This window comes from Cebus imitator, unplaced genomic scaffold, assembly GCF_001604975.1.
Source record: "Cebus imitator isolate Cc_AM_T3 unplaced genomic scaffold, Cebus_imitator-1.0 Scaffold259, whole genome shotgun sequence".
Taxonomy (NCBI): Eukaryota; Metazoa; Chordata; class Mammalia; order Primates; family Cebidae; genus Cebus; species Cebus imitator.
The window spans coordinates 4,439,644-4,464,456 of NW_016107574.1; the positions used below are offsets into that span (position 1 = coordinate 4,439,644).

A 24,813-nucleotide genomic window follows, 5' to 3' on the forward strand; every position below is an offset into this window, starting at 1 on the left:
GAGAGGCAATTGCATTTTTCACATTTTCTCATTTGAATGTAGTGATTTTCTCTCTGGCTGCCTTCACAGAAACTGATTTGTTAAATAGTATTCCCGGAACACAGAAGCAAACAAAGAACAAAACATAGCTAACATAAGAATGCATCATTGTTCAGAAATAAGATGGTAAAGAATGCACATAGGCCGTACAGGGAAAAAAGAAAAATCTCAAGTAATCGATTGAAAACATAACTAAAGGTTAGCAGTTCTCCCTTCTTTCTTGCTCTCGTTCTGAAAACAGAAAGATTAAATAGATTGATTCAAGCAGATGTGCTTTCAAATGCCAGAAAGGACGCCTCTTCTGGTGCAGTATTGATAAACTGCCTGAGTGTATCACTGGCATTTCAGTTTTACTAGCCCAGAAAGAAGAGGCAGGGAGCAACTTCTACCTCCCTGCCAGCCTGCCCTGGGATTGCTTAGACAATTTCTGCGTGTGTGTGCGCGCGCGGCTCCATACCACTACATGCTGGGTTAAAGGCTTCCTCCTCTGGGCCGCCTTTGAATTCCCTCATCAGCTGAATGGGAGACACTGCCTATGACCAGCTGAACTTCATTATTTAGTTTCCTGCGGTATTGTATCAGGAGAGCAACTACCTAGAAATGCTTTATGCCCACACCCCTATTTTCTTGGTAGGGGATTTATAGGCCTATTCGGCATAATTGTACTGTGGTGGAGCAGCATCACCATCCTGTATCTTCAAACAAACAGCTACCCTGCTGCCACTGATCAGCATTCCTGGGAGGGCGGTGATTGAAATTTAGCACTGAGAGCCACTTAATTGGCACATGGATCTGTTGAGCATATGCCCCCACCACAGGCATGCCATCTGATGTGCCTGTAGGGTGCCCCGCACCTCACACATGCTCACCTTTTGCTAAAGAAGCAAGTTTTGAACAGGACCTGGAAGGAAGGAAGGAAGCTGTGCTGTAGTTCAGGGGAGGGGTGAGTGGCCTTAGAGGACAGGTACTCGGGGATCTCTGCCTGTTTGTAAGTTACTGTAGTTTTTTTCTTCCTTGAACTCAGAACAAACCTAAGGTCAGGGAGTTCCAGTTTGCTTGCTGTGAAATTAAAACAAGTTAAAAATGTGTTCACTGTTGCTTGTCCCTTCAGTAAATCAAATGCTGTGCTAGTAGAGTAGAACTTGGAAGGATTCAGCATTCCTCAGCAGTTTACAACCCTGGAATTTGACGTTAGAATGTGCTCTGCTCACTGTAGCTAGAACTGATCCCTTGGCCTTTAGAGAAGGATCCAGGAAATCATGTCAACATTTTTCTGCTGAGTTGGAAACAGCTGGGTTGGGCCAAATGTTCTAGGTTATGAGTACCAGGAGGAAAATATGAACTTTGGCAGAAAACTGAGCAAACTCATTATGTTTTTCCCTTACGTAACAAGAGCAAGGAAAAGGTGGAGAAATCAGTGGTTAGGAACCCACTGCTCTTTGGAATCTTCCCCAAGTGTCCTTGGGCTCCTGTATTTCTTTTTTTCTTTTTCTTTTTTTTTTTGAACAGAGTCTCACTGTTGCCCAGGCTGAAGTGCAGTGGCGTGATCCCAGTTCACTGCAGCCTCTGCCTCCTGAATTCAAGCAGTTCTCCTGTCTCAGTCACCCCAGTAGCTGGGACTATATGTGAGTGCTGCCATGCCTGGCCAATTTTTTTTTTAATTTTTTATTTTTAGTAGATATTGGGTTTCACTGTGTTCCCCAGGCTGGTCTCAAACTCATGAGCTCAGGCAATCTGCCCACATTGGCCTCCCAAAGTGCTGGGATTACAAGTGTGAGCCACCGCGCCCGGTCAGGCCTCCTGTATTTCAAGTAACCAAGTGGACTCTGTTCATTGCTGCAGACACCAAAAGAAGCTGTCTTCTGGAGCAGCTGTGATGGGAAGAGTTTTGATGTGACTGAGAAAGGGTGTAGAGCTCTTTATCAACTTCCCTTTTCTTTGATGAGTGCTTCTGTCCCAACCAGATCACGGACTCATAGACTGAATCTGTATTCCTTTGTGTTCTCTTCTGGCATTGGGCAAAAATCCTGGGGTCCTAATAAATGTTTAATAAATGTTTGTTGAATTCTGAAAGGAGGAAATAAATAGTTTAGGCCCTTCTGGGTAAAGTTGGAAATAGTGCTGCTTTCGATTTCAGAGGAGGATTTGCTGTGAAGTGAATATAGCTTACATTTATCATTCCACCATTCTACAGCTGCTTTCCTGAGACATGTTCCTAATTTTTGATTTTATGGAGGGTTCTGTAAGAAACAGAATACACGGTAATTATCTGGACCCCATGAAACATAGATTTGCTCCTGTTAAAATGCTCTTGGTTAGTCCTGCCAACGTGGCTTCTGTTTAATGGCTTTCCTAGAAATTGGAAGTCAGATCAAAGTTAAAACGAGGCTCACACAGGGCAAAAGGAGGGAACTAACATTTAAGAACCCCATGCTAACTGATATGTAATTTGTATTTATTTCCTAATTTAACTTCAAACAGCAGTTCTTTCTGGGAGAGAAGGAACTTTACTCTTCATCCCCCTTAATAAATGGGCATACTGACATTCTTTCAAAGAATTCTTTGCATTAATAGCATTAAATGTTGATGCTATTTCCCAAAAAGAAATATTATTTCCCAGCCGGGTGCGGTGGCTCACGCCTGTTAATCCCAGCACTTTGGGAGGCTGAGGCAGGTGGATCACGAGGTCAGGAGGTTGAGACCATCCTGGCCAGCTTGGTGAAACCCCATCTCTACTAAAATACAAAAAATTATCCGGGCATGGTGGTGCATGCCTGTAGTCACAGCTACTGGGGAGGCTGAGGCAGGGCAATCTCTTGAACCCTGTGAGGGCGGGTGTGGGGGAGAAGAAAGAAATGCTGTTTCCCAAAAAGAATTCAAAGAATTTTTTGAAAGAATGTTAGTATTTCTGACTTTCAAAGACACGATTAAGAGCCGTGCTATCTCCCAAAAAGACAATGGTTGGGCACATTGGGTAACCTGCTCAATGCGCCCAGCTGCTAGGACTGGACACTAATCATTGACCTTTCTCTCTCCCAGGCATCTGCTCAGTGAGTACCTGAGTGGTGTGCGTATTTGGCAGCTCTTCGAGCCTTCCCTAAAAGCGTTAAACTCACTAGGGAAAGAAATGCCTGGAGGGGCAGGTAACCCTTGCTGCAGGCTGACAGGGAGAAAGGTGGGGAGAGGACAGACCTAAGCAGTTCAGTGAAAGGCAGAAAGGCACGCCAACCCTTCCCTAGTCAGTGCAGCAAATGCTGTAACAATTCATTCAATTATGTTAAGCGCCCATTAAAGGAATCCTAAGCCCTCCCTTGGGCGATTTCAGTTCTAAGAGATTGTAATTTTTTGAGACTAACCATGATTTCTTCTTTTGCCTTCAGGTGATTCTCATTTTGACAAAGCTCTATGACTATAACCTGGGGAGCATCACCGAGAGCTCACTTTGGAGGTAGGTAGATAAATGGAGCTAATAATTACCCTGTTATTTAATCATGATGCCTCCTACTGCTCTGCCGCCCACTTTTTCCGGATAGGAAGGTTCCTGGTATTGTGCACTCCTCTCTCTTTCTTCTGTTTTAGGGATGCTTTGGGCTTTATCTCCAGGAAGCCCAGAGCTTTACCGTCTTTATAGACCCCTTCTTTTAGTCAGCCAGATTCTTTTGCTAACCTGTACAATAGATTGTGTATGCATTTTGGTTTCCACTGTCTCACTGACCTGTGAGTTTATTGGAGCAAAAGTGAGGGTGGAAGTCTCTTTGCAGAAGGGATCAGCACACCCTCTGGGTCTGCAGAGTGAGGCCCATTACCAGGGCAACATTCTTTTACTAACTTCCCTTCCATGGTGGTCCTGCAGCTCACCAGCAGCACAGGCATGCATACCCACACTCGTGTATACCCTTAGCTTAGGGATTCATACTGTATGGCTTCACACATAGAGAGTATGGCAATGATACAGGATTTTTTTCAGTGCCTCTTTGCCATCTAGAGACCTCTGCAGCCGGCAGTGCCTCTGCTCGAGCTTTGCTTGTGCCCTCTGGGCTTGCTCTGCCCTCTTGGTCCATCAGGCTGCACTCAGCTCACATTACTGGTGCATATATCATGCCCCCCAAGGGTAAGCCAGGAGCACCGGCTGCTGTGGTGCGGTGGTCAGCTCCAGGCACTGGCTCTGTGCAAGGCTGTGGCTGAACCACTTGCACAGCCAGGGGCTTCCATCTTGGGCGCTGGCGTCTGGATGAGCGGAATGCGGTGGTGCTCTAAAAACTCGGAAACACCAGCAACCAGGGAACCCCAAAAAGTGTGTTACAACATGGCACAGCCCTGGCTTGGGGGGCCCTGAGGTCTGGACCCCCAGAAGGGTCACAGCCTTTCTCTTCTTCCCACCACCCACAGAGCAGCAAATGGAGTGGGGGTGGGTTTCCACTTGTACGAGTTATAGCTCGTCCAGTCCCACTGCTCTGCTCCAGCCTGTGGCTCATAGGCAGGCCTGGCCCCCTTGCCATTTCCTATGGTGTGGGGCAGCCATCTGATGTCAGCAGAAGACAGGAAAGCTATAGTGTTATGCTCCTTTCTCACTTGCTGTTTGGCGGATCCCAGGTGCTTGTCCTGCGTCCAAGAAGAATGAGGTTATACGGACAACTGGAGAGTAATCAAGGCAGAGAAAATTTATTGAGTGACAGAACAGCTCTCAGTGGAGAGGGGACCCGAAATGGGTAGTCCCAGCCAGAAGGCAGGTAGTCCCAACCAGAAAGCGGGTAGACCCAATGTGTCACTGAGGCCGGAATTTTTATAGGTTCTAAATGGGGAAGGTGCAGGCCATAGGTAGAAAGAACAAATATGTATCGGGTTTATGAGGAGTTTCCCATCCATGATTTTAGATCCTTGGTAGCCCAGGTGCCCAGTCATGCTGGTATTCAAGGAGCTCCTCTATGCTAAGGAATTTATACCTATTCATTTGAAAAATTATTAATTGTGATAGTGGTAGATGACAGACAAATTCCTAGGCAGATAGAGGCAAGTCTGGTGAAAACCAACGCTCAAGCCTCAAGACAGCCTGAAGTCTGAAAACCAAGCTGCCAGATCTGGGTGAAGTCCCTAGTTACAGGGATGTAACTGAAAGTATGGGAAGCTTGATAGGGGTCTTAATGAAAGTGTAATTTTTTAGTGCATTAAAGAGCCAGCACCTACCATATTGCTTCAATTCTGTAATCCTTCATCAGAATCTCTGTGACTCTGAGCAACTTCATACTTCCCTGATAGATTTCTCTAATGGATCTCCATGTATAAGAGTAAAAGCCAACTTCTTTACCTGCTGTGGACCTGTCTTGTAAAGTGTAGTCTACATATTAGAAATTTAACAGATAATGCAGTTTTGTCTCAGTGAGACAGAGGCTTTCAGCAACCACAGCTCTCTACCCGCACAGTGGTAAGAGCATGCTTGAGGGGCCTGAGGAGCAGATTGCCTTAGACTGTGGAAGCTCAGGTTCAGTATGTTTTTCTCTCCATGATGGGGCATTGCTCTTGATGGCCCAGTCTAGGAAAAATGTCCTTTTGAAACTTAATGGAAAGGGGTAATTTAAAAAAACAGTGGCTGGGCAGGGTGACTCACACCTGTAATCTCAGAACTTTGGGATGCTAAGGCGGGCAGATTATGAGGTCAGGAGTTAGAGACCAGCCTGGCCAACATAGTGAAATCCAGTCTCTATTAAAAATACAAAAAAAAAAAAAAAAATTACCTGGGCGTAGTGGTGCATGCCTGTAATCCCAGCCACTCAGGAGGCTGAGGCAGGAGAATTACTTGAACCTGCGAGGTGGAGGTTGCGGTGATCTGAGTTTGTGCCACTGCACTCCAGCCCATGTGACAGTGAGAGACTCCATGTCAAAAAAAAAAAAAGCATCACATTCCGTTAGTATCAGGCTTCCCTTCTGGAGGCACAGTCTACTTGGGTAAAGTCTAGGAAAGTGTGGCCAGAATGACCTGCATGCTTCTCAATGTTAAGATCAGTTTCACTGCAGGATGTATACTGTCATGAACTGCATAATGACATTTTAGTCAATGACAGTGTACACAATAGTGGTCCCATAAAATTACACTGTGTTGTTCCTGTACCTCTTTTATGTTTAGATAAATTTAGATACACAAGTACCATGATGTTATAATTGCCCTACAGGATTCAGCACAGTAACATCCTGTACAGATTTGCAGCCTTGAAACAATAGGGTAGACCTTACAGCCTAGATATTTAGTATGCCATACCTTCTGGGTTTGTGTAACTATACTCTATCATCTTCACACAATGAGAAACTCACCAAAGGTCATGTTTCTCAGAATGTATCCACCCCATCAAGTGATACATGACTGTACCTATACATATAGTCAGCCTTCCCTATCTATGGGTTTTACATCTGAATTCAACCCATCTTGGATCAAATGTGTTGGGGGAAAAAAGTTAAAAATAACAACACTGTCACGAATACAAGTAAAAACTACAGTACAACAACTATTTACCTAATATTTATATTGTATGTGGTGTTACATGTAATCTAGAAATGATTTAAAATATACTAGGAGGGCTGGGCGTGGTGGCTCACGCCTGTAATCTCAGCACTTTGGGAGGCTGAGGCAGGTGGATCACGAGGTCAAGATATCAAGACCATCCTGGCCACCATGGTGAAATCACGTCTCTACTAAAAAATGCAAAAATTAGCTGGGCATGGTGGTGTGCACGTCTAGTCCCAGCTACTCAGGAGGCTGAGGCAGGAGAATTGCTTGAACCCAGGAGGCATAGGTTGCAGTGAGCCGAGATCGCACCACTGCACTCCAGTCTGGTGCCTGGTGACACAGCAAGACTCTGTCTGGAAAAAAAATATATATATATGTACACACACACACACACACACACACACACACACACACACACTAGGGAGAAGGTCAGTAAGTCATATACAAATACTACACCATCTTCTATCAGGAATTTGAGCATCTATGGATTTTAGTATTCATGGGTGGTTCTGGAAACAATCCCCTCCAGATATTGAGAGATGGCCATGTACACACACAAACACACACACGCGCAGTACCCATAGATACATAGTATACTTTTAAAATATATCCAAAATAGTTATTTGCCATATGTCACATGCTGGGATGGCTACTGGAAGTATGTGATATATTAAAAACTGGTCATTTTATTTATTTATTTTAAATTAGTATTTGAGATGGCATCTTACTCTGTCACCCAGGCTGGAGTGCAGTGGCACGATCAGAGATTCCTGCAGCCTCAAATTCCCAGTTGGAAATGACCCTCCCACCTCATCCTCCCAAGTAGCAGGGACTACAAATATTTGTCACTACCCCAGGCTAATTTTTTTTAGTTATTATTTTTTGTAGAGACAGAGTCCCACTTTGTTGCTTACACTGGTCTTGAGGTCCTAGGTTTAAGCAACCCTCCCACCTCAGCCTCACAAACTTTTGAGATTATAGCATGAGCCACTACACCTGGTCATTTTAGTAGTTTAACACAAATGGCAGGTACCTTACTCAAAATGTAATTTAGAAAAGAGAAAACAAGAGGGAAATTATGTATAATACTTCATATTATAACATCATATATGATGCTTCATATATAATACCTTGGTAAGACTTTTGAACAGCTCACAGTGTCCACACTCAGTGTTTAGGGAACCTCCATAGGTATGTTAATACAGAAGAGGAGTGGGAGAGGCCTGGATGGGTGGAGGTCAGTGGTCAGGAAGAAAAAGCCTCATGGTTCTGAGTTGTCTGGCGAAGCCTTACTTGAGGGAAATAGATGGTCTAGCACAAACTGACTTTCTCCTGCACTGGCTCATACAGTTACCAAAACACCAGGGACCCAGTGTCTGACCCAGTGTCAGACCTGCTGCTCACTGCACAGAAAGCCAATCACCGAGACAACAATTATTGCCAAGGAAGAAGGCTTTAACCAGGGCTGGAGCTGAGGAGATGGGAGATCGGTGTCAAATCCATCTCCCTGACTCACTAAAGTTAGGTATGGGTTTAATATAGCGGGGAAGAAATATGACAATGTGTTGGAAAACAGGAACTAGGGAAGGGTAAGGAAACAAAATGAGGGGTCTGGCATCTCATTGTTGGCATGCAATGAGCTGGTGAGTTTTAGTTCTTTGATACTTTTTGAGAGATTTCCAGGTCTTTTCCTGAGGAATGAACTCAGATGAAACAAATGTTATGTTTCAAGCTTTAAGACAGGAAGGGTCAGTTCCTATGTTTATCCAAAGAAGTGTCTATAGGGCTATTGAGGTGGTTTCAATACTTATGCTCAGAAAATCTGCCTATGCCAAAAATTGGGGACTGTGACTTCAGACAAGTTCTGGACATCTGTAGGGTACCCATGGCCCTGAGTATGGGACTTAGAATATAGCTAGTGCTCAGTAACTCTGTTTTTAAACAGCAGTGAACACAACAAATTGCACAGTCATCCAAAGATAGTTTTATTATATTGTATTTTGTTTATCTAACAGTGAGTTATAGATTAACTCCTTTATGCCTTGGATTGATCTAGTGCAGGAAGGGGAAGGTGGGTGTGTACATAGATCAACAGCAGATAGGGTCTGTCCTCCAGGTGCTGTTTTTTAGAGGAGGACAAAGATCTGTGGACAGTTAAAGAGAAATACACTTGCATGTAACCCTCCTTATGTAATTGTATTGAATAAATTACTGAAGCAGCCGCCCAGAAATGCCAGATCCCAGAAAAGATGGATATAATTTAAATAGACAGACACTCACACAACCATAAGTATTATAATAAAAATATGAAATAAGTGTTGCTCCTTTACTGTGCTCACGTGTATATTTTCTCAACTCAACTTTGAGTTCTTGAACCCAGCACCTTGCTGCTTTAGTGATGATGATAATGGTGATAATGACAATACTGAAAACCTTTATTGATTATTCACTATGTGTCGGGCATAATGGTGAGTGTTAGACATGAGTTATTACATCCTCTGAATTCATTTTTGTGATGTGCCCAAGTTCGTACAATTAGCAAGTAGTAGCCTGCAGACTTACCAACATGTTGGCGAACTCCAGACATTCATTTCCTAACTGTCTTCCAGAGCTTTGCCTTCTGGTGAATCTTTCCATACCCAAAGAAATAACATAAGATTTTATAGAAATATATATGTAAATTGTGATATAATTTCTACATATGTGTTGTGTGTGTGTATATATATATATATATATATATATACACACACACATACAAACACTATACAGAGTGAGTAGTGTTTTCTACGTGCTGTAACATTCTGAGCAGCATTTGCCTCACTCCTGAAAAACAATGGGCAACAGAGAAATGGTTTCTTGTCCAACCAAATAGACACATGCGCTTTTCAACTGAGCCCTTATTCTTTACAAGTTTTAGCAGCTGAAGAGTCAGAAAGGGGCAACCAGCAAATGTCCTTGAGGTGGTAGGGTAGGCAAGGGGCCAAGAGGCCGTTGACCTTATAGTGATGTCCTGGGGCTGTAAGCCTTGCTGGATGTCAACAAACCAGGGAAGACAGAGCAAGTTGTCACTCTACCAAATTAATGAGCTTTTGCTCCCAGTTGGTCTTGTCACTGATTACACCTTAATCTTGGAGCAAGTTGTTGATTTTTGTTTGGTTGTGTGTGGTTCTTCACCCAGGGAGTCAAACTGAGAGGAAAGGGGGATGATTTGATGCAGAACAATTAACTGAACCTTAAAATTGTCTTCACTTTCTAGTGGATTCAGCTTTGAGAATTGGAGAGTATGGTGGTTTTACCATATTGACGCAAGATAAGCTTAAAGGTTGAGATAAAGAAAATGTCAAAATCTAGATACAGTGCTTCTGAGAAGAAATATATTCACCTCTTTTTTTTCCCTGTTGTACTAGGGCAATCAGCACTCTGTTGAGAGAGGCTTAGCTGGTGAGAAAGCCCTAGGCAATTCTGGAAGAAGCTGAATGAAAGTCTACCCCTTAGAGTGACACAACCTGCAGTACCTGCCTGTCTTAGAGGTTGCCTGACATGGCTAACCTCTCACAGTGTCCCTATTCTCACATTCCTTTGAGACACAAGCGTCTGACTAGATCTCCAGAAGTATGCACTTCTCAAACAGCAAAACCTGCTTTTGGAGGGGTGCAAAGACAAGTGTGGTTTAAGGAGAGAGAATGTGTTAGGCTTTTGATGTGATTCTGTATTAGTAGCCGGCCCTGTCCCATTTTCTCAGGAGACATATTTTCTTGGTCCTTACACATAGTGATTATCAAGGGGAGCTCCCCAGTAGTGTTTGTGAATAGCCTTGAGGCAAAGGCTGTGTGGAGATGAAGGCAGCCTGTGCTCTCTGGAGAAGTCCTTAGCTTCAAGCTGAAGGGAACCCACCTGCGTGCTGTGAACCCCCTGCCAGCCCTGTGGGCAAGACCCAACAGCTGAAGCCCCCTTTCTCTTGCCACGCCACATCCAGGGGAAGAGAAGCAGGTAGTATGGGTCAGTCTGTTAGACCCTGCTTTGAAGGATGTTTTGCTGCCAAGTCTAGTTTACACCAAGCCATAAACACAAGGCTATATGCACACTCCAAAAAAACAAGAATAATAAAGTCAGAGTGATAACTTCCAGGCAAGAGAATTCTTCATGTTACACAGATTGAATGATGCTATTCACACCTGTGCATGTGAATGTTTAGTACCACTCCAAGGTCCAAGGGAGCTAGTCAAGCTCCCAGTCAGGATAGGGAGGTGTTCTGGATTGTGGCTCTTTGGATTCTAGATTCTTTTGTGTTTTGTAACTCTCATTCCATATTTGTGTCACTTGGAGCTACTTGTGGTGCCTGAACTTATACAATTAAATTTTTTTTAAGAGACAGGGTCTTGCTCTGTCACTCAGGCAGTGGAGCAATCGTAGCTCATTGTAGCCACAAGCAATCCTCCAGCCTCAGCCTCCCAAGTAACTGGTACTACAGGTACATGCCATTGTGCCAGATCAATCTTAAATTTTTTTGGAGAGTCAGGGTCTCACTTTGTTTCCCAGACTGGTCTTGGACCCTTGACTTCAAGCAATACACTTCACGCTGACTCCTGAAACACTGGAATTGCAGGTGTGAGCCACTGTACCTTGCTGACATTTATTTTACTAGATCTTGTTATTTTTAATAAAATCACAAAAGTAATCTATGCTCATTACAATGAGCCAGACAAAAATACAGATAAATTAAAAAAAAAAAAAAACTGTTAATAGTTTCTTACATACTACCTAGATCCGGCTTCTCTGTTATCTGTGACATTGAGTTACAGGTTTTTTTCTCTTCATATCTTTATGACTCAACTAAATGCCAACAGATATATACATACCTTAGGACTACTTTTTCATTTGTTTAAGAAAACATAAGTATACTGTACACTGGACTATGATAATCTGATTTATTTCACTTAACATTGACTCTTGGGTGTCCGTCCAGATGAATGTCTTGGAAAAAAAAAATGGACCAGGCTTGTAAGGAACCCAGAGTATGCATATGGTACAATATATTGAATTAAACAACTGAATGCCTAATTAACTTATGTATTGCTTCCTACATACCAAGAAGTGTTTTCAGTGCTTTTATCCCTTTAACAACCCCATAAAATAGGTACTGTTTGTAGCTCCAGTTTCTTTCTTTCTTTTTCTTTTTCTTCTTTTTTTTTGAGATGGAGTTTCACTCTTGTCACCCAGGCTGGAGTGCAATGGTGTGTTCTTGGTGCAACCTCTGCCTCTCAGATTCCAGCGATTCTCCTACCTCAGCCTCCTGAATAGCTGGGATTACAGGTGCCTGCCACCACGCCTGGCTGATTTTTTTTGTATTTTTAGTGCAGACGGGGTTTCACCGTGTTGGCCAGGCTGGTCTTGAACTCCTGATCTCAGATGATCCGCCCACCTTGGCCTCCCAAAGTTCTGGGATTACAAGCATTAGCCCCCGTGCCCAGCTTGTAGCTTCAGTTTCTAGATGAGAGAAGTAAGACTTAGAAAAATTTAGGAACATTCTCAGTGGTCTTATAGCCAGCTAGTGGACTGAACTGGCTCCTGACTGTTTGCTGAATGCCTGTGCTGCAGTGCTTCTCCATTGCCTTTCTGATAGCTCTTTAGTTTATTTCCTCAAGAGTTGTTATTACACACGGTGCTCCAATAAACATATCTGTAAACATATCCTTTCCCTTTCGTAGTTTTACCTTTATAGAGTACAGTAGAATCCTTAACATGATATCATTGTATCAAAAATGTGTGTATTTATATTGTAAATAGATACCTGAGATTACATTCCAAGAAGGTTGCAACAAATCATACACCTGCAAGCAATAACAGTTTGCAGATTTCCCCAGGATTTCATCAGGACTGGAATTTTCAATACATTACCTTTAAATCAGTATTTTGGATGAAAATGAAGTCTTGATCTCAATGTATTTTAGTGGGTATTTTCCTGACCACAAGTAATAGCATCTTTTCATATGTATACTGGTTTGTGGCACTGTGGATCTCTCTTTCTCCCTCCTCAGACCAAGATAATTGCTTCTTTCTCATTAATACTGTAGTGAATTGTGTATCCTTGGCTTATAATGGTTATCAGATGTATATTTGTTTAGTTCAACAAACATCTCTTAGACCTGTATGCCATGCCACTCAGTGTACTAGGTAGTCAGTGGGAGTAAACATATAAATAAATAAATGTTCTTGCCCTACAAAAACCCAAAATCTAGTAAAGGGCAGACTTTCAGTGGATAATGACAGAAGTGTAGTAAATGCAGGGTAAAACTTAAGGATAAATTATTGTGTTGTTTCCATACTGTATTAGTTTGTTCTCATGCTGTTAATAAAGACATACCCAAGACTGGGTAAGTTATAAAGGAAAGAGATTTAATTGACTCACAGTTCCACTGTGCTGGGCGGGGGGAGGACGGGGCTCACAATCATGGTGTAAAATGAAGGAAGGACAAAGCCACATCTTACATGGCAACAAGCAAGAGAGTTTGCACAGGGGAACTCTCATTTATAAAGCCATAAGATCTTGTGAGACTTGAAGACCTACCCCATAATTCAATTACCTCCCACCAAGTCCTGCCCTTCATATATGGTAATTATGGGAGCTACAATTCAAGATGAGATTTGGGTGGGGACACAGCCAAACCATATCACATACTAACCTGGAAATCCACAGACTATGACCATGTCTTATTTTCATTTGGTTCACACCCAAAATAGAACTGGTCATATTAAGTGTCATTAAATGCTTTTTGCTGTGAAGCAGTATTTAAGAAATGGTTGAATGTCACTGAAAGCCTGGCCTATGTCTTATTTCTATCCTAAATTTATAACCTAATGCCTTGTGTGTAGGTGATACAGTTTTGAATAATATGCTACATGAAATAGTGAAATTCCATCACATTGCAGTCAAAGAAGAAGAGCATAACCAGGGTGAAGTGTGAAAAACCCAGAGATCGGGGAATCTGTTATTTCCTTAGAGCCTTAGACATTTCTATTCAGCCCCCTTGATTTTTAACAAAATGTTATAACTCACACGTGAAAGCTGGCTCTACAAAGATCTGCATGTATTCATTCCAAAGATGCTATAGACCTTCCTGAGATCTGTGAGACTCTATATGAGAATCTGGCCTCAGTTTGCACCCCAGCACTCCTGGCTTGCCTCAGTGATTGGCACCCTGCTGAGTCGCCACTTTTCCTTTTAGCAAGTAATAGATGAAATATACGGTAAAGCAAACACTGTCCTGAGATCCTAATGACTTTGCCAACATGAGCTCAGTAAGCAAGGGCAAAAAATTTTACTAGACAAAGCAAAGCGGCTGGGCGAGGTGGCTCATGTCTCAAATCCCAGCACTTTGGGAGGCTGAGGCGAATGGATCATGAGGTCAAGAGATCGAGATCATTCTGGCTAACATGGTGAAACTCCATCTCTACTAAAATACAAAAGTCAGCTGGGCGTGGTGGCACGTGCCTGTAGTCTCAGCTACTTTGGGAGGCTGAGGCAGGAGAATTGCTTGAACCTGGGAGGCAGAGGTTGCAGTGAGCCAAGATCCCGCCACTGCACTCCAGCCCGGCACCTGGCAACAGAGCCAGACTCTGTCTCAAAAAAAAAAAAAAAAAGAGCAAAGCAACTGACGTTCTGATATAAAACCTGGTTATAGATTCAGGAAGTATTTAGAATATTAATTCCCATTTTGGTACATTGATACAAACACCACGTGCTAAAATTCTACATCTGTGAAGTCCCTTGAGTTACATATCACCACCATCTAGTTACCTTCCACATCCTCATAGTTCCTCAGAAGGCTTTCCTATGTATTTGATGTTTTGGTTTGTCCTTTTATGTCAAAATTTAAGTTTATTAATAAGTAATCAAACAATGGAAATTAAGTCCTATTTGAGTATAGTGTCCTGTACTGGCCACAAAGAAAGCCAGAAGATCCTCAGAACATACTTTCATACCTTCTAGGAACATAGTCTCTTTATTCTTTCAGCATGACTAGATCTTCCTCATTTTTCAGGTTATATTCCAATTATATATTTGGAATATAAATAAAACCAACCTCTTTTTAAGAATCCATTTGTATTTATACTTTTAAAAGTAGACTTGGCTAGACACGGTGGCTCACGCCTGTAATCCCAACACTTTGGCAGCCTGACATGGGTGGATCATTTGAGGCCAGAGGTTTGAGACCAGCCTGGCTAACATGGTGAAACCCTATCTCTAGTAAAAATACAAAAAATTAGCTGGGCGTGATGGCTTGTGATTACTACTTGGGAGGCTGAGGCAGAAGAATCACTGGAACCCAGGAAGCAAAGGTTGCAGTGAACCAAAATCATGTCACTGCACTTCAGCCTGGGCAACAGAGCAAGACTCTGTCTTAAAACAAAACAATTAGGGCCGGACGCAATGGCTCACGCCTGTAATCCCAGCACTTTGGGAGGCCGAGGTGGGCAGATCATGAGGTCGAGAGATCGAGTGAAACCCTGTCTATACTAAAAATACAAAAAAATGAGCTGGGTGTGGTGTTGCACACCTATAGTCCCAGCTAGTACAAAGGCTGAGGCAGGAGAATTGCTTGAGCCCAGGAGGCAGAGATTGCAGTCAGCCGAGATCGTGCCACTGCACTACAGCCTGGGTGACAGTGCAAGACTCTGTCTCAAAAAAAAAATAAATAAATAAATTAGGCTTTTGCTTCTTTCTACCATAGCTCTTTGTTTCTTTCATTCACAACATGTGTCATGATCTAGAATGATTTTATTTATTACTTGTCTAATGTCTGATACCATCATTAAAATATAAATTCCTTGAGGGCAGAAACCTTGTCTGTCTTATTTTCTGTGACTAGGAAATTGCTTGTCACAAAGGTATTCAAGTGAGATTTGGCAAATAAATTGAATGTATAAATACATACATACATGGACCCATGCTAACTGGTATAAATCCAGATATAAATAAGATTGGATTGTTGTCCTTAAGTAATTTGCAGTCTGGTGGGGAGACAGATAAATAAATGAGAGATTGCATCAGTATGTCAAGTACCAGAGTAGAAATACCATAGGTTCTCCTGATGGGGAAGGAAGAACTTCCTGGAGGAGGAGAGACCTAAACTGAATTTCAAAGAAGGAGTAGGAATTAGACTAGTAAGGGAGGCTGATTATTTAGCGAATACATCCTTTATTTCAGGCACCTCTAGGACCTGGCAGCATGGCATACTGAGGAAATTGCGCTAAGTCACAATACGGTCTATGTGTGGAATGGGTCAGTTCTGTGCTAAGTATCCTGACATTTGTCCCAGAGGAAGTAATGCATCTTTGAAAGGTCTGGGGCAAGTAAAAGGGTTGATGAGATATGAATTTCACACACAAAACATTATCTTGGTGGTATGTTGTGGATTCGCCTGGCAAAGAACAAAACTGGTGACCATGAACACAGTCGTCAATGAAGTCAAAAGTGAAAGATGAAAAGGGGCCAACCTTTTTAGAAAGTGGAAAAATGGAGTGTGCCATGTGGAAAGTGGGGGTGATTTCAATAGAATTTGTAAGGGAAAGATGAACGGGGCCAGTTGTTGGGTGAGAAGGCTAAAGGGAGAGACATATCTGCAGTGACTTTCCCACTTTTGTCTTGGACATTCCAGAGTGTCGTGAGATTATTTTCTAGGAGAAGATGGAGGAAGACAGTTTTGGGATAGGAGATAGGGATGAGGGGAAGAGACTATTAATTTATTTTCTAACATATTGAGGTTGAGGTAGAATTAGACAATTCAAACGGAAATTTTCAGATCAATAAAGTATACATGGCATTGAGTCTAGGCAGAAGAACTGATGTGAAGACAGATATTTGGAAGGCAGGAGCTTGAGCAGTAGAAGCTGTGTTTCTAGGAGCCAAGGGAGAGCATGCAGAAGAAAATGAGAGAAGAGCTGAGGAGATCGCCAGTTCCTAGACAAACAGAAGTCTGAGGAGGAGCTGGAGGAGTTGCTGCTTGAAAGTTGGAAGGAAAATTAGGCAGGCAGAGGAACAAGCAAGAAGAACATTAAACAGCACAGATAGTCAAGTAGGAAAAATATGTGTGAAATAGCCACCAAATTTGTCAATGCAGAAGACATTGGCTCAGCAGAAGTGCTAGAGGGAGTGTTGGGTTACAAGAAGCTGAGAACATGCATCTGTCTGCCCTGGTGATGCCCCGTGAGCACCTCTGACTAGTGAGTGAGCAGTCAGGGAATGGGGACAGGATATGGAGACAACTCTTTCAAGAAGGAGCTTGAAGAGAAATAAAAGGAAGAGACGCGATTTTGCAGAAAGGAGATAGAGGTGACAGACTAAAAGAACATTTCCTTTTTTTTCCTTTCTTTTTTTAAATGGAGTCCTCATTTGTCACCCAGGCTGGAGTACAGTGGCGCGATCTCAGCTCACTGCAATCTCCACATCCCGGGTTCAAGCAATTCTCCTGCCTCAGCCTTCTAAGAGGCTGGGACTACAGGTGCCCACCGCCATGCCCTGGCTAATTTTTTTGTATTTTTAGTAGAGATGGTGTTTCACTGCATTAGCCAGGATAGCCTTGATCTCCTAAATTTATGATCTGCCCATCTCGGCCTCCCAAAGTGCTGGGGTTACAGGTGTGCAGCATCATGCCCGACCACATTTTCCTTTCTTTAAGTGAGCACAAACCTGACCGTGTTTACATTTTCCAGGGAGAAATCAGTGAAAAGAGATTGAAAATATAGAAAAATTTGTAAAGAATAGAACTGATAGAGAATCGAGTGGCAGAGAAGGTATGGAATCCAAGCCCAGGTGGAGGAATTATCCAGCCATAGTAGATAAGGGAGGGTGTGGGGTGGGCAGAGTGGGGCTTTCCTTTTACCAGGCAAGGAGGCCCGGGTAGGGACTCCCACACATCAGCTTTCCTGAGCGATGTGGTTTGAGGGGTGTCCTGCCATTTGGGTGTATGTTGAATGGGAGACGGACATGAGATGGGACTTGACATTTTGGAAGAGCTACTAAGCAGACAGGAGAGAGGCTGCTCAGGGACTGGCGTGCACTGCGCTAGTGGGTAATGCTGAGATCCACATAAGGCTACACCCTGGGATAGCCTTGTCCAACATGCAAGAAGGCATTTGGTTATGATTCCAGGAGGAAAGACAGGAAGTTGGGGAGCTGAGGGGCTTGAGTGGTAGATAAGAGGTCTGGACTAAATAAAGAAGAAAAGGGAAGCTGGTGAGGACAGGAGGACAAACAGTGAAACAGTAGGACCCCCGATCCATTCATATTTAAGAGTCTAAAGAACCCTTAAAAATAATACCCTAAGGAGTGTGAATTTTTGTATGATAAAACGTGGAACATACCTTGTCCCCAGGGAACTCCATGAATGGGAACAGGTCAGGGCCAGTGGAGTTACTCAGAAAAGACTTTTATAAAAGCTGCTCTTAAGAAATCCACTCAGCCCTCTAGGAGCAGGAGCTGCTATTTTTCTGCATGTATATGGGACAACTAGATCTACTTGTCAATTCCCCGCACATTCCTGAGTTATTTGTGAGTGACAGCCCACCTCCACACCTTTGGGGAACACTAAGCAGCCTTCTCTATCTTGGTTATGGGAGATTTTCTCCAGGCAGCTCTCTATTCCCCGAACTAAGACTTACAGATTAACCACAACTGGCAGTGCCTGTGATACCATTGTCAACACAGAATGAGTTGCTCAGATGTTAGGTTGAAGTAATACTGATTTTCTTGCTAGTCACCGTTTTTTTTTTCCCCCTACTACTTACTCTGAAGCCCATTCCAAAATTTCTTTTCCTATTTAAAAATATGTTTTTTAGAGTTAAGTTTTCTGGAGCCTCCGTTGACCTTACTTTGGCTTCTCCAATCTCTCTCCTACGAGGAGCCACATTTCTTGGCATTGTTCACTTCACTTACTAAAATTCTCAATAAAGGAAGGGTATTCTGTGTGCTAGCCACACACACAACCTACTTATAGGTTCTGCTGAGACAACTTGTGCTCTTGGAAGGCTGTCCATGTCATGGGTCAGCACTTGGGGTCTGGCCTTGGACTGTCTGGGCAGGAATCCAGGCTTTGTCCATTTACTAGCTCTGAGACTGTGTCCTGATTTTTTTTTTTAAGTCTCTGTGCTTCATTTCCTCATCAGAAAAAGTACACTTATCTAAGTAGGCTTATGGCGATGCTGATGTTCAGTGTGAATCACCTACTAAACATCTATTTATCATATGAAACTAACTGACACAAATCTCAGATCTCATATTTCTGTGGTCTTTGCTGGAAATGCCTTTCCCATTCTATTCAATTTCCCTAAAAAGTAATACTGGTAGCCATTTATACTGAAATTTTACTATATGCCAGGCATGCCATCAAGTGCTTTTATGTATTAACAAATTCCCAAAGTAATTTTATGAGATTGGTACTGTCATTATACCCTTTTTATAGATGTGGAAACTGAGGCATAGGGGAGTAACTAACAGGCTTATAAGGATACTAAACAGTAGAGAAGAGATCTGAAGCCAGTATAGTTCCAGAACCTAGGCTTTGAATTCCATAAGGACCATCTTTTGTGGGATCCTTCCCTAGCTACCTCTATCCACACAGAGGATTACTTATTTAGAGATGGAGTTTTGGCCTTGTCACCCAGGCTGAAGTGCAATGGCATGATGTCGGCTCACTGCAACCTCTGCCTTCCGGGTTCAAGCGATTCTCCTGCCTCAGTCTCCTGAGCAGCTGGGATTACAGATGTGCGCCAACATGCCCAGCTAACTTGTGTATTTTTAGTAGAGATGGGGTTTCACCATGTTGGCCAGGCTGGTCTTGAACTACTGACCTCATGCGATCCACCTGCCTCGGCCTCCCAAAGTGCTGGGATTGCAGGCATGAGCCACCGGGCCTGACCCACACAGAGAATAAATTACTGCTCATGTGCTAACTCTTTCTGTTGAACATATTTTACCTTTTGAATGTATTGGTTTAAATTGTAAGCACTTTCAGTACAACTCTTACCTTCGTGAGGAACAGTCTGAAGGATACATACTGTCTTACTCACTTTTGTATACCCAACAACAAGTACAGACCTTAGTGCGTAGTAGTATGTTCAGTAACAAGGAGCACCAGGTTAAATGTAATGAGGAAAGGAGAATTGTAAAAAATGTATTATCTGTGTCATCTGTGGATTTAATTCATATAAAGTGTGTCCCATATTAGATAGCACAAGTAATCGATGGTTAACAGAAGATAGTTTACCCAAATGTCATGTTTTGCTCTAATTATTGCCGTTGCACTTGAGAAAAGTGACAAATATTAATTTAATTTCGTCATGTAGCTTGACACTGTTATACCGAATGTCTCTAATGATGCTTCTGTGAGTGCTGGAAGCTAATCTAATGATAAAGCTGAGGTACATTTGTTCACATGTAATGTCTGGCCCATTGAATTCCCAGTCCCAAGGACTGTACGTTGTGCTGTCTCCTGAGAGTTCACTTTAGGAAGCAGGATGCAGGACCCCACTATGGACCTGGCTCAACTTTGAGCATAGACCACCAGAGCTATGTGCAGCACTGACGCTATATCCAGGGCTCAGGGGCATTGCTCTGAATATCTTAGGAAAAGGAAGATGAAAGCAACATTACCGGAGAAATTTAGAAAAACCTTTTTCTTATTTCAAGCGAAGTTTCCGAAATACAGTACTGCCCATCCATAAATCAAGCTGGGGCACTTTGAGCGCTTCTCCTCTCTCCAAAGGGAAATGGCATGCTGAAGAGTTATTCCTCAACACAGCTTTATTTCTTTCTCCTGCTGGGATGTATTAGCAAGGTCATCACCTTTGGTTTATTGGCTTCAAACAATTTGTGATCGCAGAGGATTATGTCTTCTTAGCTTGCAGAAGCAGGAGATGCAATCAATTCCTGAAAGGCACAGGACTGTGCCTTTTTGAAAGAAAATATACATTTTCTTTCAAAAAATGTATATTTATTTCTGCCATCACTTCTGGGGACCAAAGCTTTAAAAAGACTTTTGCAAGGAATTTGTCTTTGAATGTCCTGTATCATTGCCCCTTTCAGACGAGAACACTGAGTCAGGCCAGCGTGAACTTGGCTTTAACTATTTGAGTTTGAAAGAAATAAGATGACTTTACGAGTTTGTCTTACCCAACTCCCAACCCTAAACCAAATTAATGAGGAAATTTATACTCAATGCAGTATTCCAAACATACACCCTTTTAGACTTTGATTAGCCATGCCTGCAGGTGGATGAATACATTCTCTTTGGTGGGGCAAGGAAACTGTTGTCTGGAAATCTTCAGAACTTGATTGGTATTTATTGTGATGTCAGGTTCTGTTCTTATTTTGCCATTATCTGTCCGTTTCCTAGATCATTTTTCTTAAATTTGGTATTGCCCTTCTTCCAGTTAGGAATCTATCACTTCTGACCTCAAAAAAGAGTCAGAATTTACACTATTCTCTTCCTTCTCCATTGCAAGGGACTTTTTTTCTTTAGGGTTACAAAAAACCATCCCAACAATCTGTCTCTTCAAAACTTAACAAATTAATATTACCACATGGAGGCTATACTTTTGCTAGGAAGCAGGAGGTCCCAGTGGACAGTAACCTTGGCAGTCAGAGTTTTGCTGACACCAAGTGCTGCTTTGTTAATAGAGGTCTGGCCCCTGAGTTTCCATTTTGGCAGCTCCCCAGAGATCAGAGGTTGATGCTGTGATGCTGATATGACATAGGAATTTGTGGACTCTAATTGTGATCACCACTTTGTTTGTTTATTTCTGTAGTAAAGGGGTCACTGCCTGGTTATTCTTTGGCCCTTCGAAGCACATGATACAATTGTTCCTCCTGTGGCCAGGACATGCAGGAAGGAGGAAGGAATGGTGAGATCAGCTACTGTCTGGACTGCAGGACACTGGGAACATCTCCAATGGCTGCATCCATGGTGGTCCTGATTAGCTTAGTTTTACTAGCTAGCATGGTGGCCTGAGGTCCATCAATTTGCCACTTCTGCTCTTGGGAATAATTCATCCATGTTCCCCATCTCTCCAAACATAAAACTCTACAGGATATAGTCAGACTGAAAATATCTTCAGGCCATTTCTCTTATTAGACTCATTGTAGTAGGGCAAAGATCAAGGTGCAGGTGCCAAGCTAGTTTATAATGACAAGCATCAATTTCATGTGGTAAGCTCCTGAAATAGGCCTTGTACACTGGAGCAGACTGAGATTTTAAATTTTGGTTCCTCTTCTCACTACTTCCTGGGATTGCCTTCTCTTCTCTCCCTCTCCCTCGCTCCCTCGCTCCCTCGCTCCCTCGCTCCCTCTCCCCCTCTCCCTCTTCTCTTTTTTTCTTCTTTATTTTCTTTCCTTCCCTCCCTCCCTTCCTCCCTCTCTCTTTTTCTTTCTTTCTCTCACTCTGTCACCCAGGATGCAGTGCAGTGGCACAATCTCAGCTCATTGCAACCTCTGCTTCCCAGTTTCAAGGAATTCTCTGCCTCAGCTTACCGAGTAGCTGGGATAACAGGCCTCCATGCCCAGCTAATTCTTTTGTACTTTTAGTAGAGATGGAGTTTCACCGTGTTGGCCAGGCTGGTCTTGAACTCCTGACCACATGATCCACCTGCCTTGGCCTTCAGTGCTGGTATTACAGATGTGATACCAGCTACCTGCTTTCTTCTTTGATTTGACATTCCTTGCTAGCCCCTAGTTTCTCCATCTACTTCTTTTCTTATGAATTATTTATCTTTGTAGAGAAGATAGTGTTGAGATGGATACTTAATCTATCCAAGCTTTGGTTAATGTTGCCCTCTCTGGACCTCATTTTTCTTTGGTGTATTAGACCATTTTCTTTTTGTTTTTTAAGATGGAGTCTCACTCTGTCACTCAGGCTGGAGTATAAGGGCATAATCTCAGCTCACTACAACCTCTGCCTCCCGGGATCAGGCAATTCTCCTTCCTCAGCCTCCCAAGTAGCTAGGATCACAGGAGCCTGCCACCACGCCTGGCTGATTTTTGTTTTTTTAGTAGAGACAAGGTTTCACCATGTTGGCCAGGCTGGTCATGAACTCCTGACCTCAGGTTATCTGCCCACCTTGGCCTCCCACAGTGCTGGGATTACAGGTGTGAGCCACAACGCCCAGCCTAGACCATTTTTATACTGCTATGAAGAAATACCCAAGACTGGGTAATTTATAAAGAAAAAGAGGTTTAATGGACTCACAGTTCCACATGGCTGGGGAGGCTTCACAATCATGGCAGAAGGAAAAGGAGGAGCAAACGCGTGTCTTACGTGTCGGCAAACAAGAGAGCCTGTGAAAGGGAGCTGCCCTTTATAAAACCATCAGATTGGCCAGGTGTGATGGCTCATGCCTGTAATTCTGGCACTTTGAGAGGCCAACGCAAGCAGATCACTTGAGGTCAGGAGTTCAAAACCAGCCTACTAACATGGTGAAACCTTGACTCCACTAAAAATACAACAACAACAACAACAACAACAAAAAAGTCAGGCATGGTGGTGGGCACCTGTAATTCCAGCTACTTGGGAAGCTGAGGCAGGATAATCACTTGAATCCAGGAGGCAGAGGTTGCAGCGAGCTGAGATCGTGGCATTGCATTCCAGACTGGGTGACAGAGCAAGACTCTGTCTCAAAAAAAAAAAAGAAAAAAAAAAAAAAAAAAACATCTCGTGAGACTTATTCACTATAATGAGAACAGCATTAAAAAAACCTAACCCCAAGATTCAGTTACCTCCCAATGGGTACTTTCCACAACATATGGGGATTATGGGAGCTACCATTCAAGATGAGATTTGGGTGAGGACACAGCCAAACCATATCATCTGGTAAATGGGGCTGCTAGTACTTCAGTATTTTAGATTGGAGTTTTAGATTAGAATGGATACATATAGGGTAACTTAAGATTAGATTGAGTTTAAGTATTTAACCAGAGGATGAATTTATCAGAAGTAGAGTCATCATGAAGAATTGCTAGTAATTTTGTCCTTGAAGAATAGTTTTCAACCATGTCTGAGAAGTCAACTATTTTGGTTTTTCATGATGGCTTTGGAGTTGTATCTTGCATTCTATTCAAGAATAGTCTTTGCAATTGATGCTTCCTCTTAAGGGAATGAAGATAGAACTTTTCTCAGGGGTTATGCCAAACTTTTCATCATCAAGGCCATGTCTGATCTATGGAGGAAATCAGAGTTCAGGAAATTCCTGAACAGTAGCTCTGCTTCCAGCTTCCTGGCGTTCACAAAAACCTATTCCCTCACATATATGTCTCATATAGACTTATTGCAAGGACAAAGATATCTGAAGCTCCAGATGAATAGTAAAATCTCATTAAATGTAAGTTCCCTCCATTGGTGTCATGTTCTATACATTCTTCTCTTCTTGATGCCAGAGGTATTGGTGTTGATCCACTGAAAGCTGCACTAGGGTTAAGAGAATATTTGGCTGGTCACAGTGGCTCCAGCACTTTGGAAGGCTTAGGCAGGTGAATCATGAGGTCAGGAGTTCAAGACCAGCCTGGCCAAGATGGTGAAACCCCATCTCTACTAAAACTACAAAAAATTAGTCAGACGTGGCAGTGGATGCCTATAATCCCAGCTACTTGGAAGGTTGAGGCAGAAAATTGCTTGAACCCAGGAAGTGGAGGTTGCAGTGAGCTGAAATGGCACCATTGCGCTCCAGCCTGGGTAACAGAGTGAGACTCCATCTCAAAAAAAAAAAGCCTGCTCTGAGATTATCTAACCAAATCTGTGTTCCTTTCTTGAACTTGAGTGGCTCTTCACTGCATTTCATCTCATTTTTGTGCTGTTTCTGGGAACAAAATTCCATGGAATAGTTAGCAACCATCTTGCTGTTTGTCTTAGAAGATTATGCAACTGATGCCCATGAGATACTGGTCAGGATGTAAATGGAAACAGGAAGGAAAAAGATTGGTGAAGGGCTGTGTCCCAAAGTCTAAGCACAACTGATGGCTTGAGGCCAAGTCAAAAATTAGAGAAAAGGGAAAGTGAGATTTTCAGCAATTAGTCAGTATTTAAGAATAGATAGCTTCCTGCACCATACTGCAAAGATCACTTCTGCAGATTTTTGAGGCAGTAAAGAATACTTAACATTCAGATATGCTCCATCAGATGATAATAGGGGTAATTTGAGTTTACAGGCTACCAGTTCTTAAATTTAATTCTTAAGTTTCAAAGTGCTTTCTAGAAATGTTAGCAGTTCTAAATGCAAATTGAAATCAC

The 24,813-nt window shown here is 42.7% G+C and overlaps 1 protein-coding gene across 1 annotated transcript in view; it reads left to right on the forward strand.

Annotated features, from left to right (window-relative positions):
* LOC108283381 (VPS10 domain-containing receptor SorCS1) overlaps positions 1-24,813 on the forward strand; it is a gene marked incomplete at its 3' end in the record, with an annotated part of 485,878 nt that overhangs the window by 205,908 nt on the left and 255,157 nt on the right. The window contains exon 2 of the mRNA XM_017499712.2: positions 3,420-3,487. Within this exon, the coding sequence (XP_017355201.2) occupies positions 3,420-3,487 (68 nt within the window). The remainder of the gene's footprint in view (positions 1-3,419; positions 3,488-24,813) is intronic.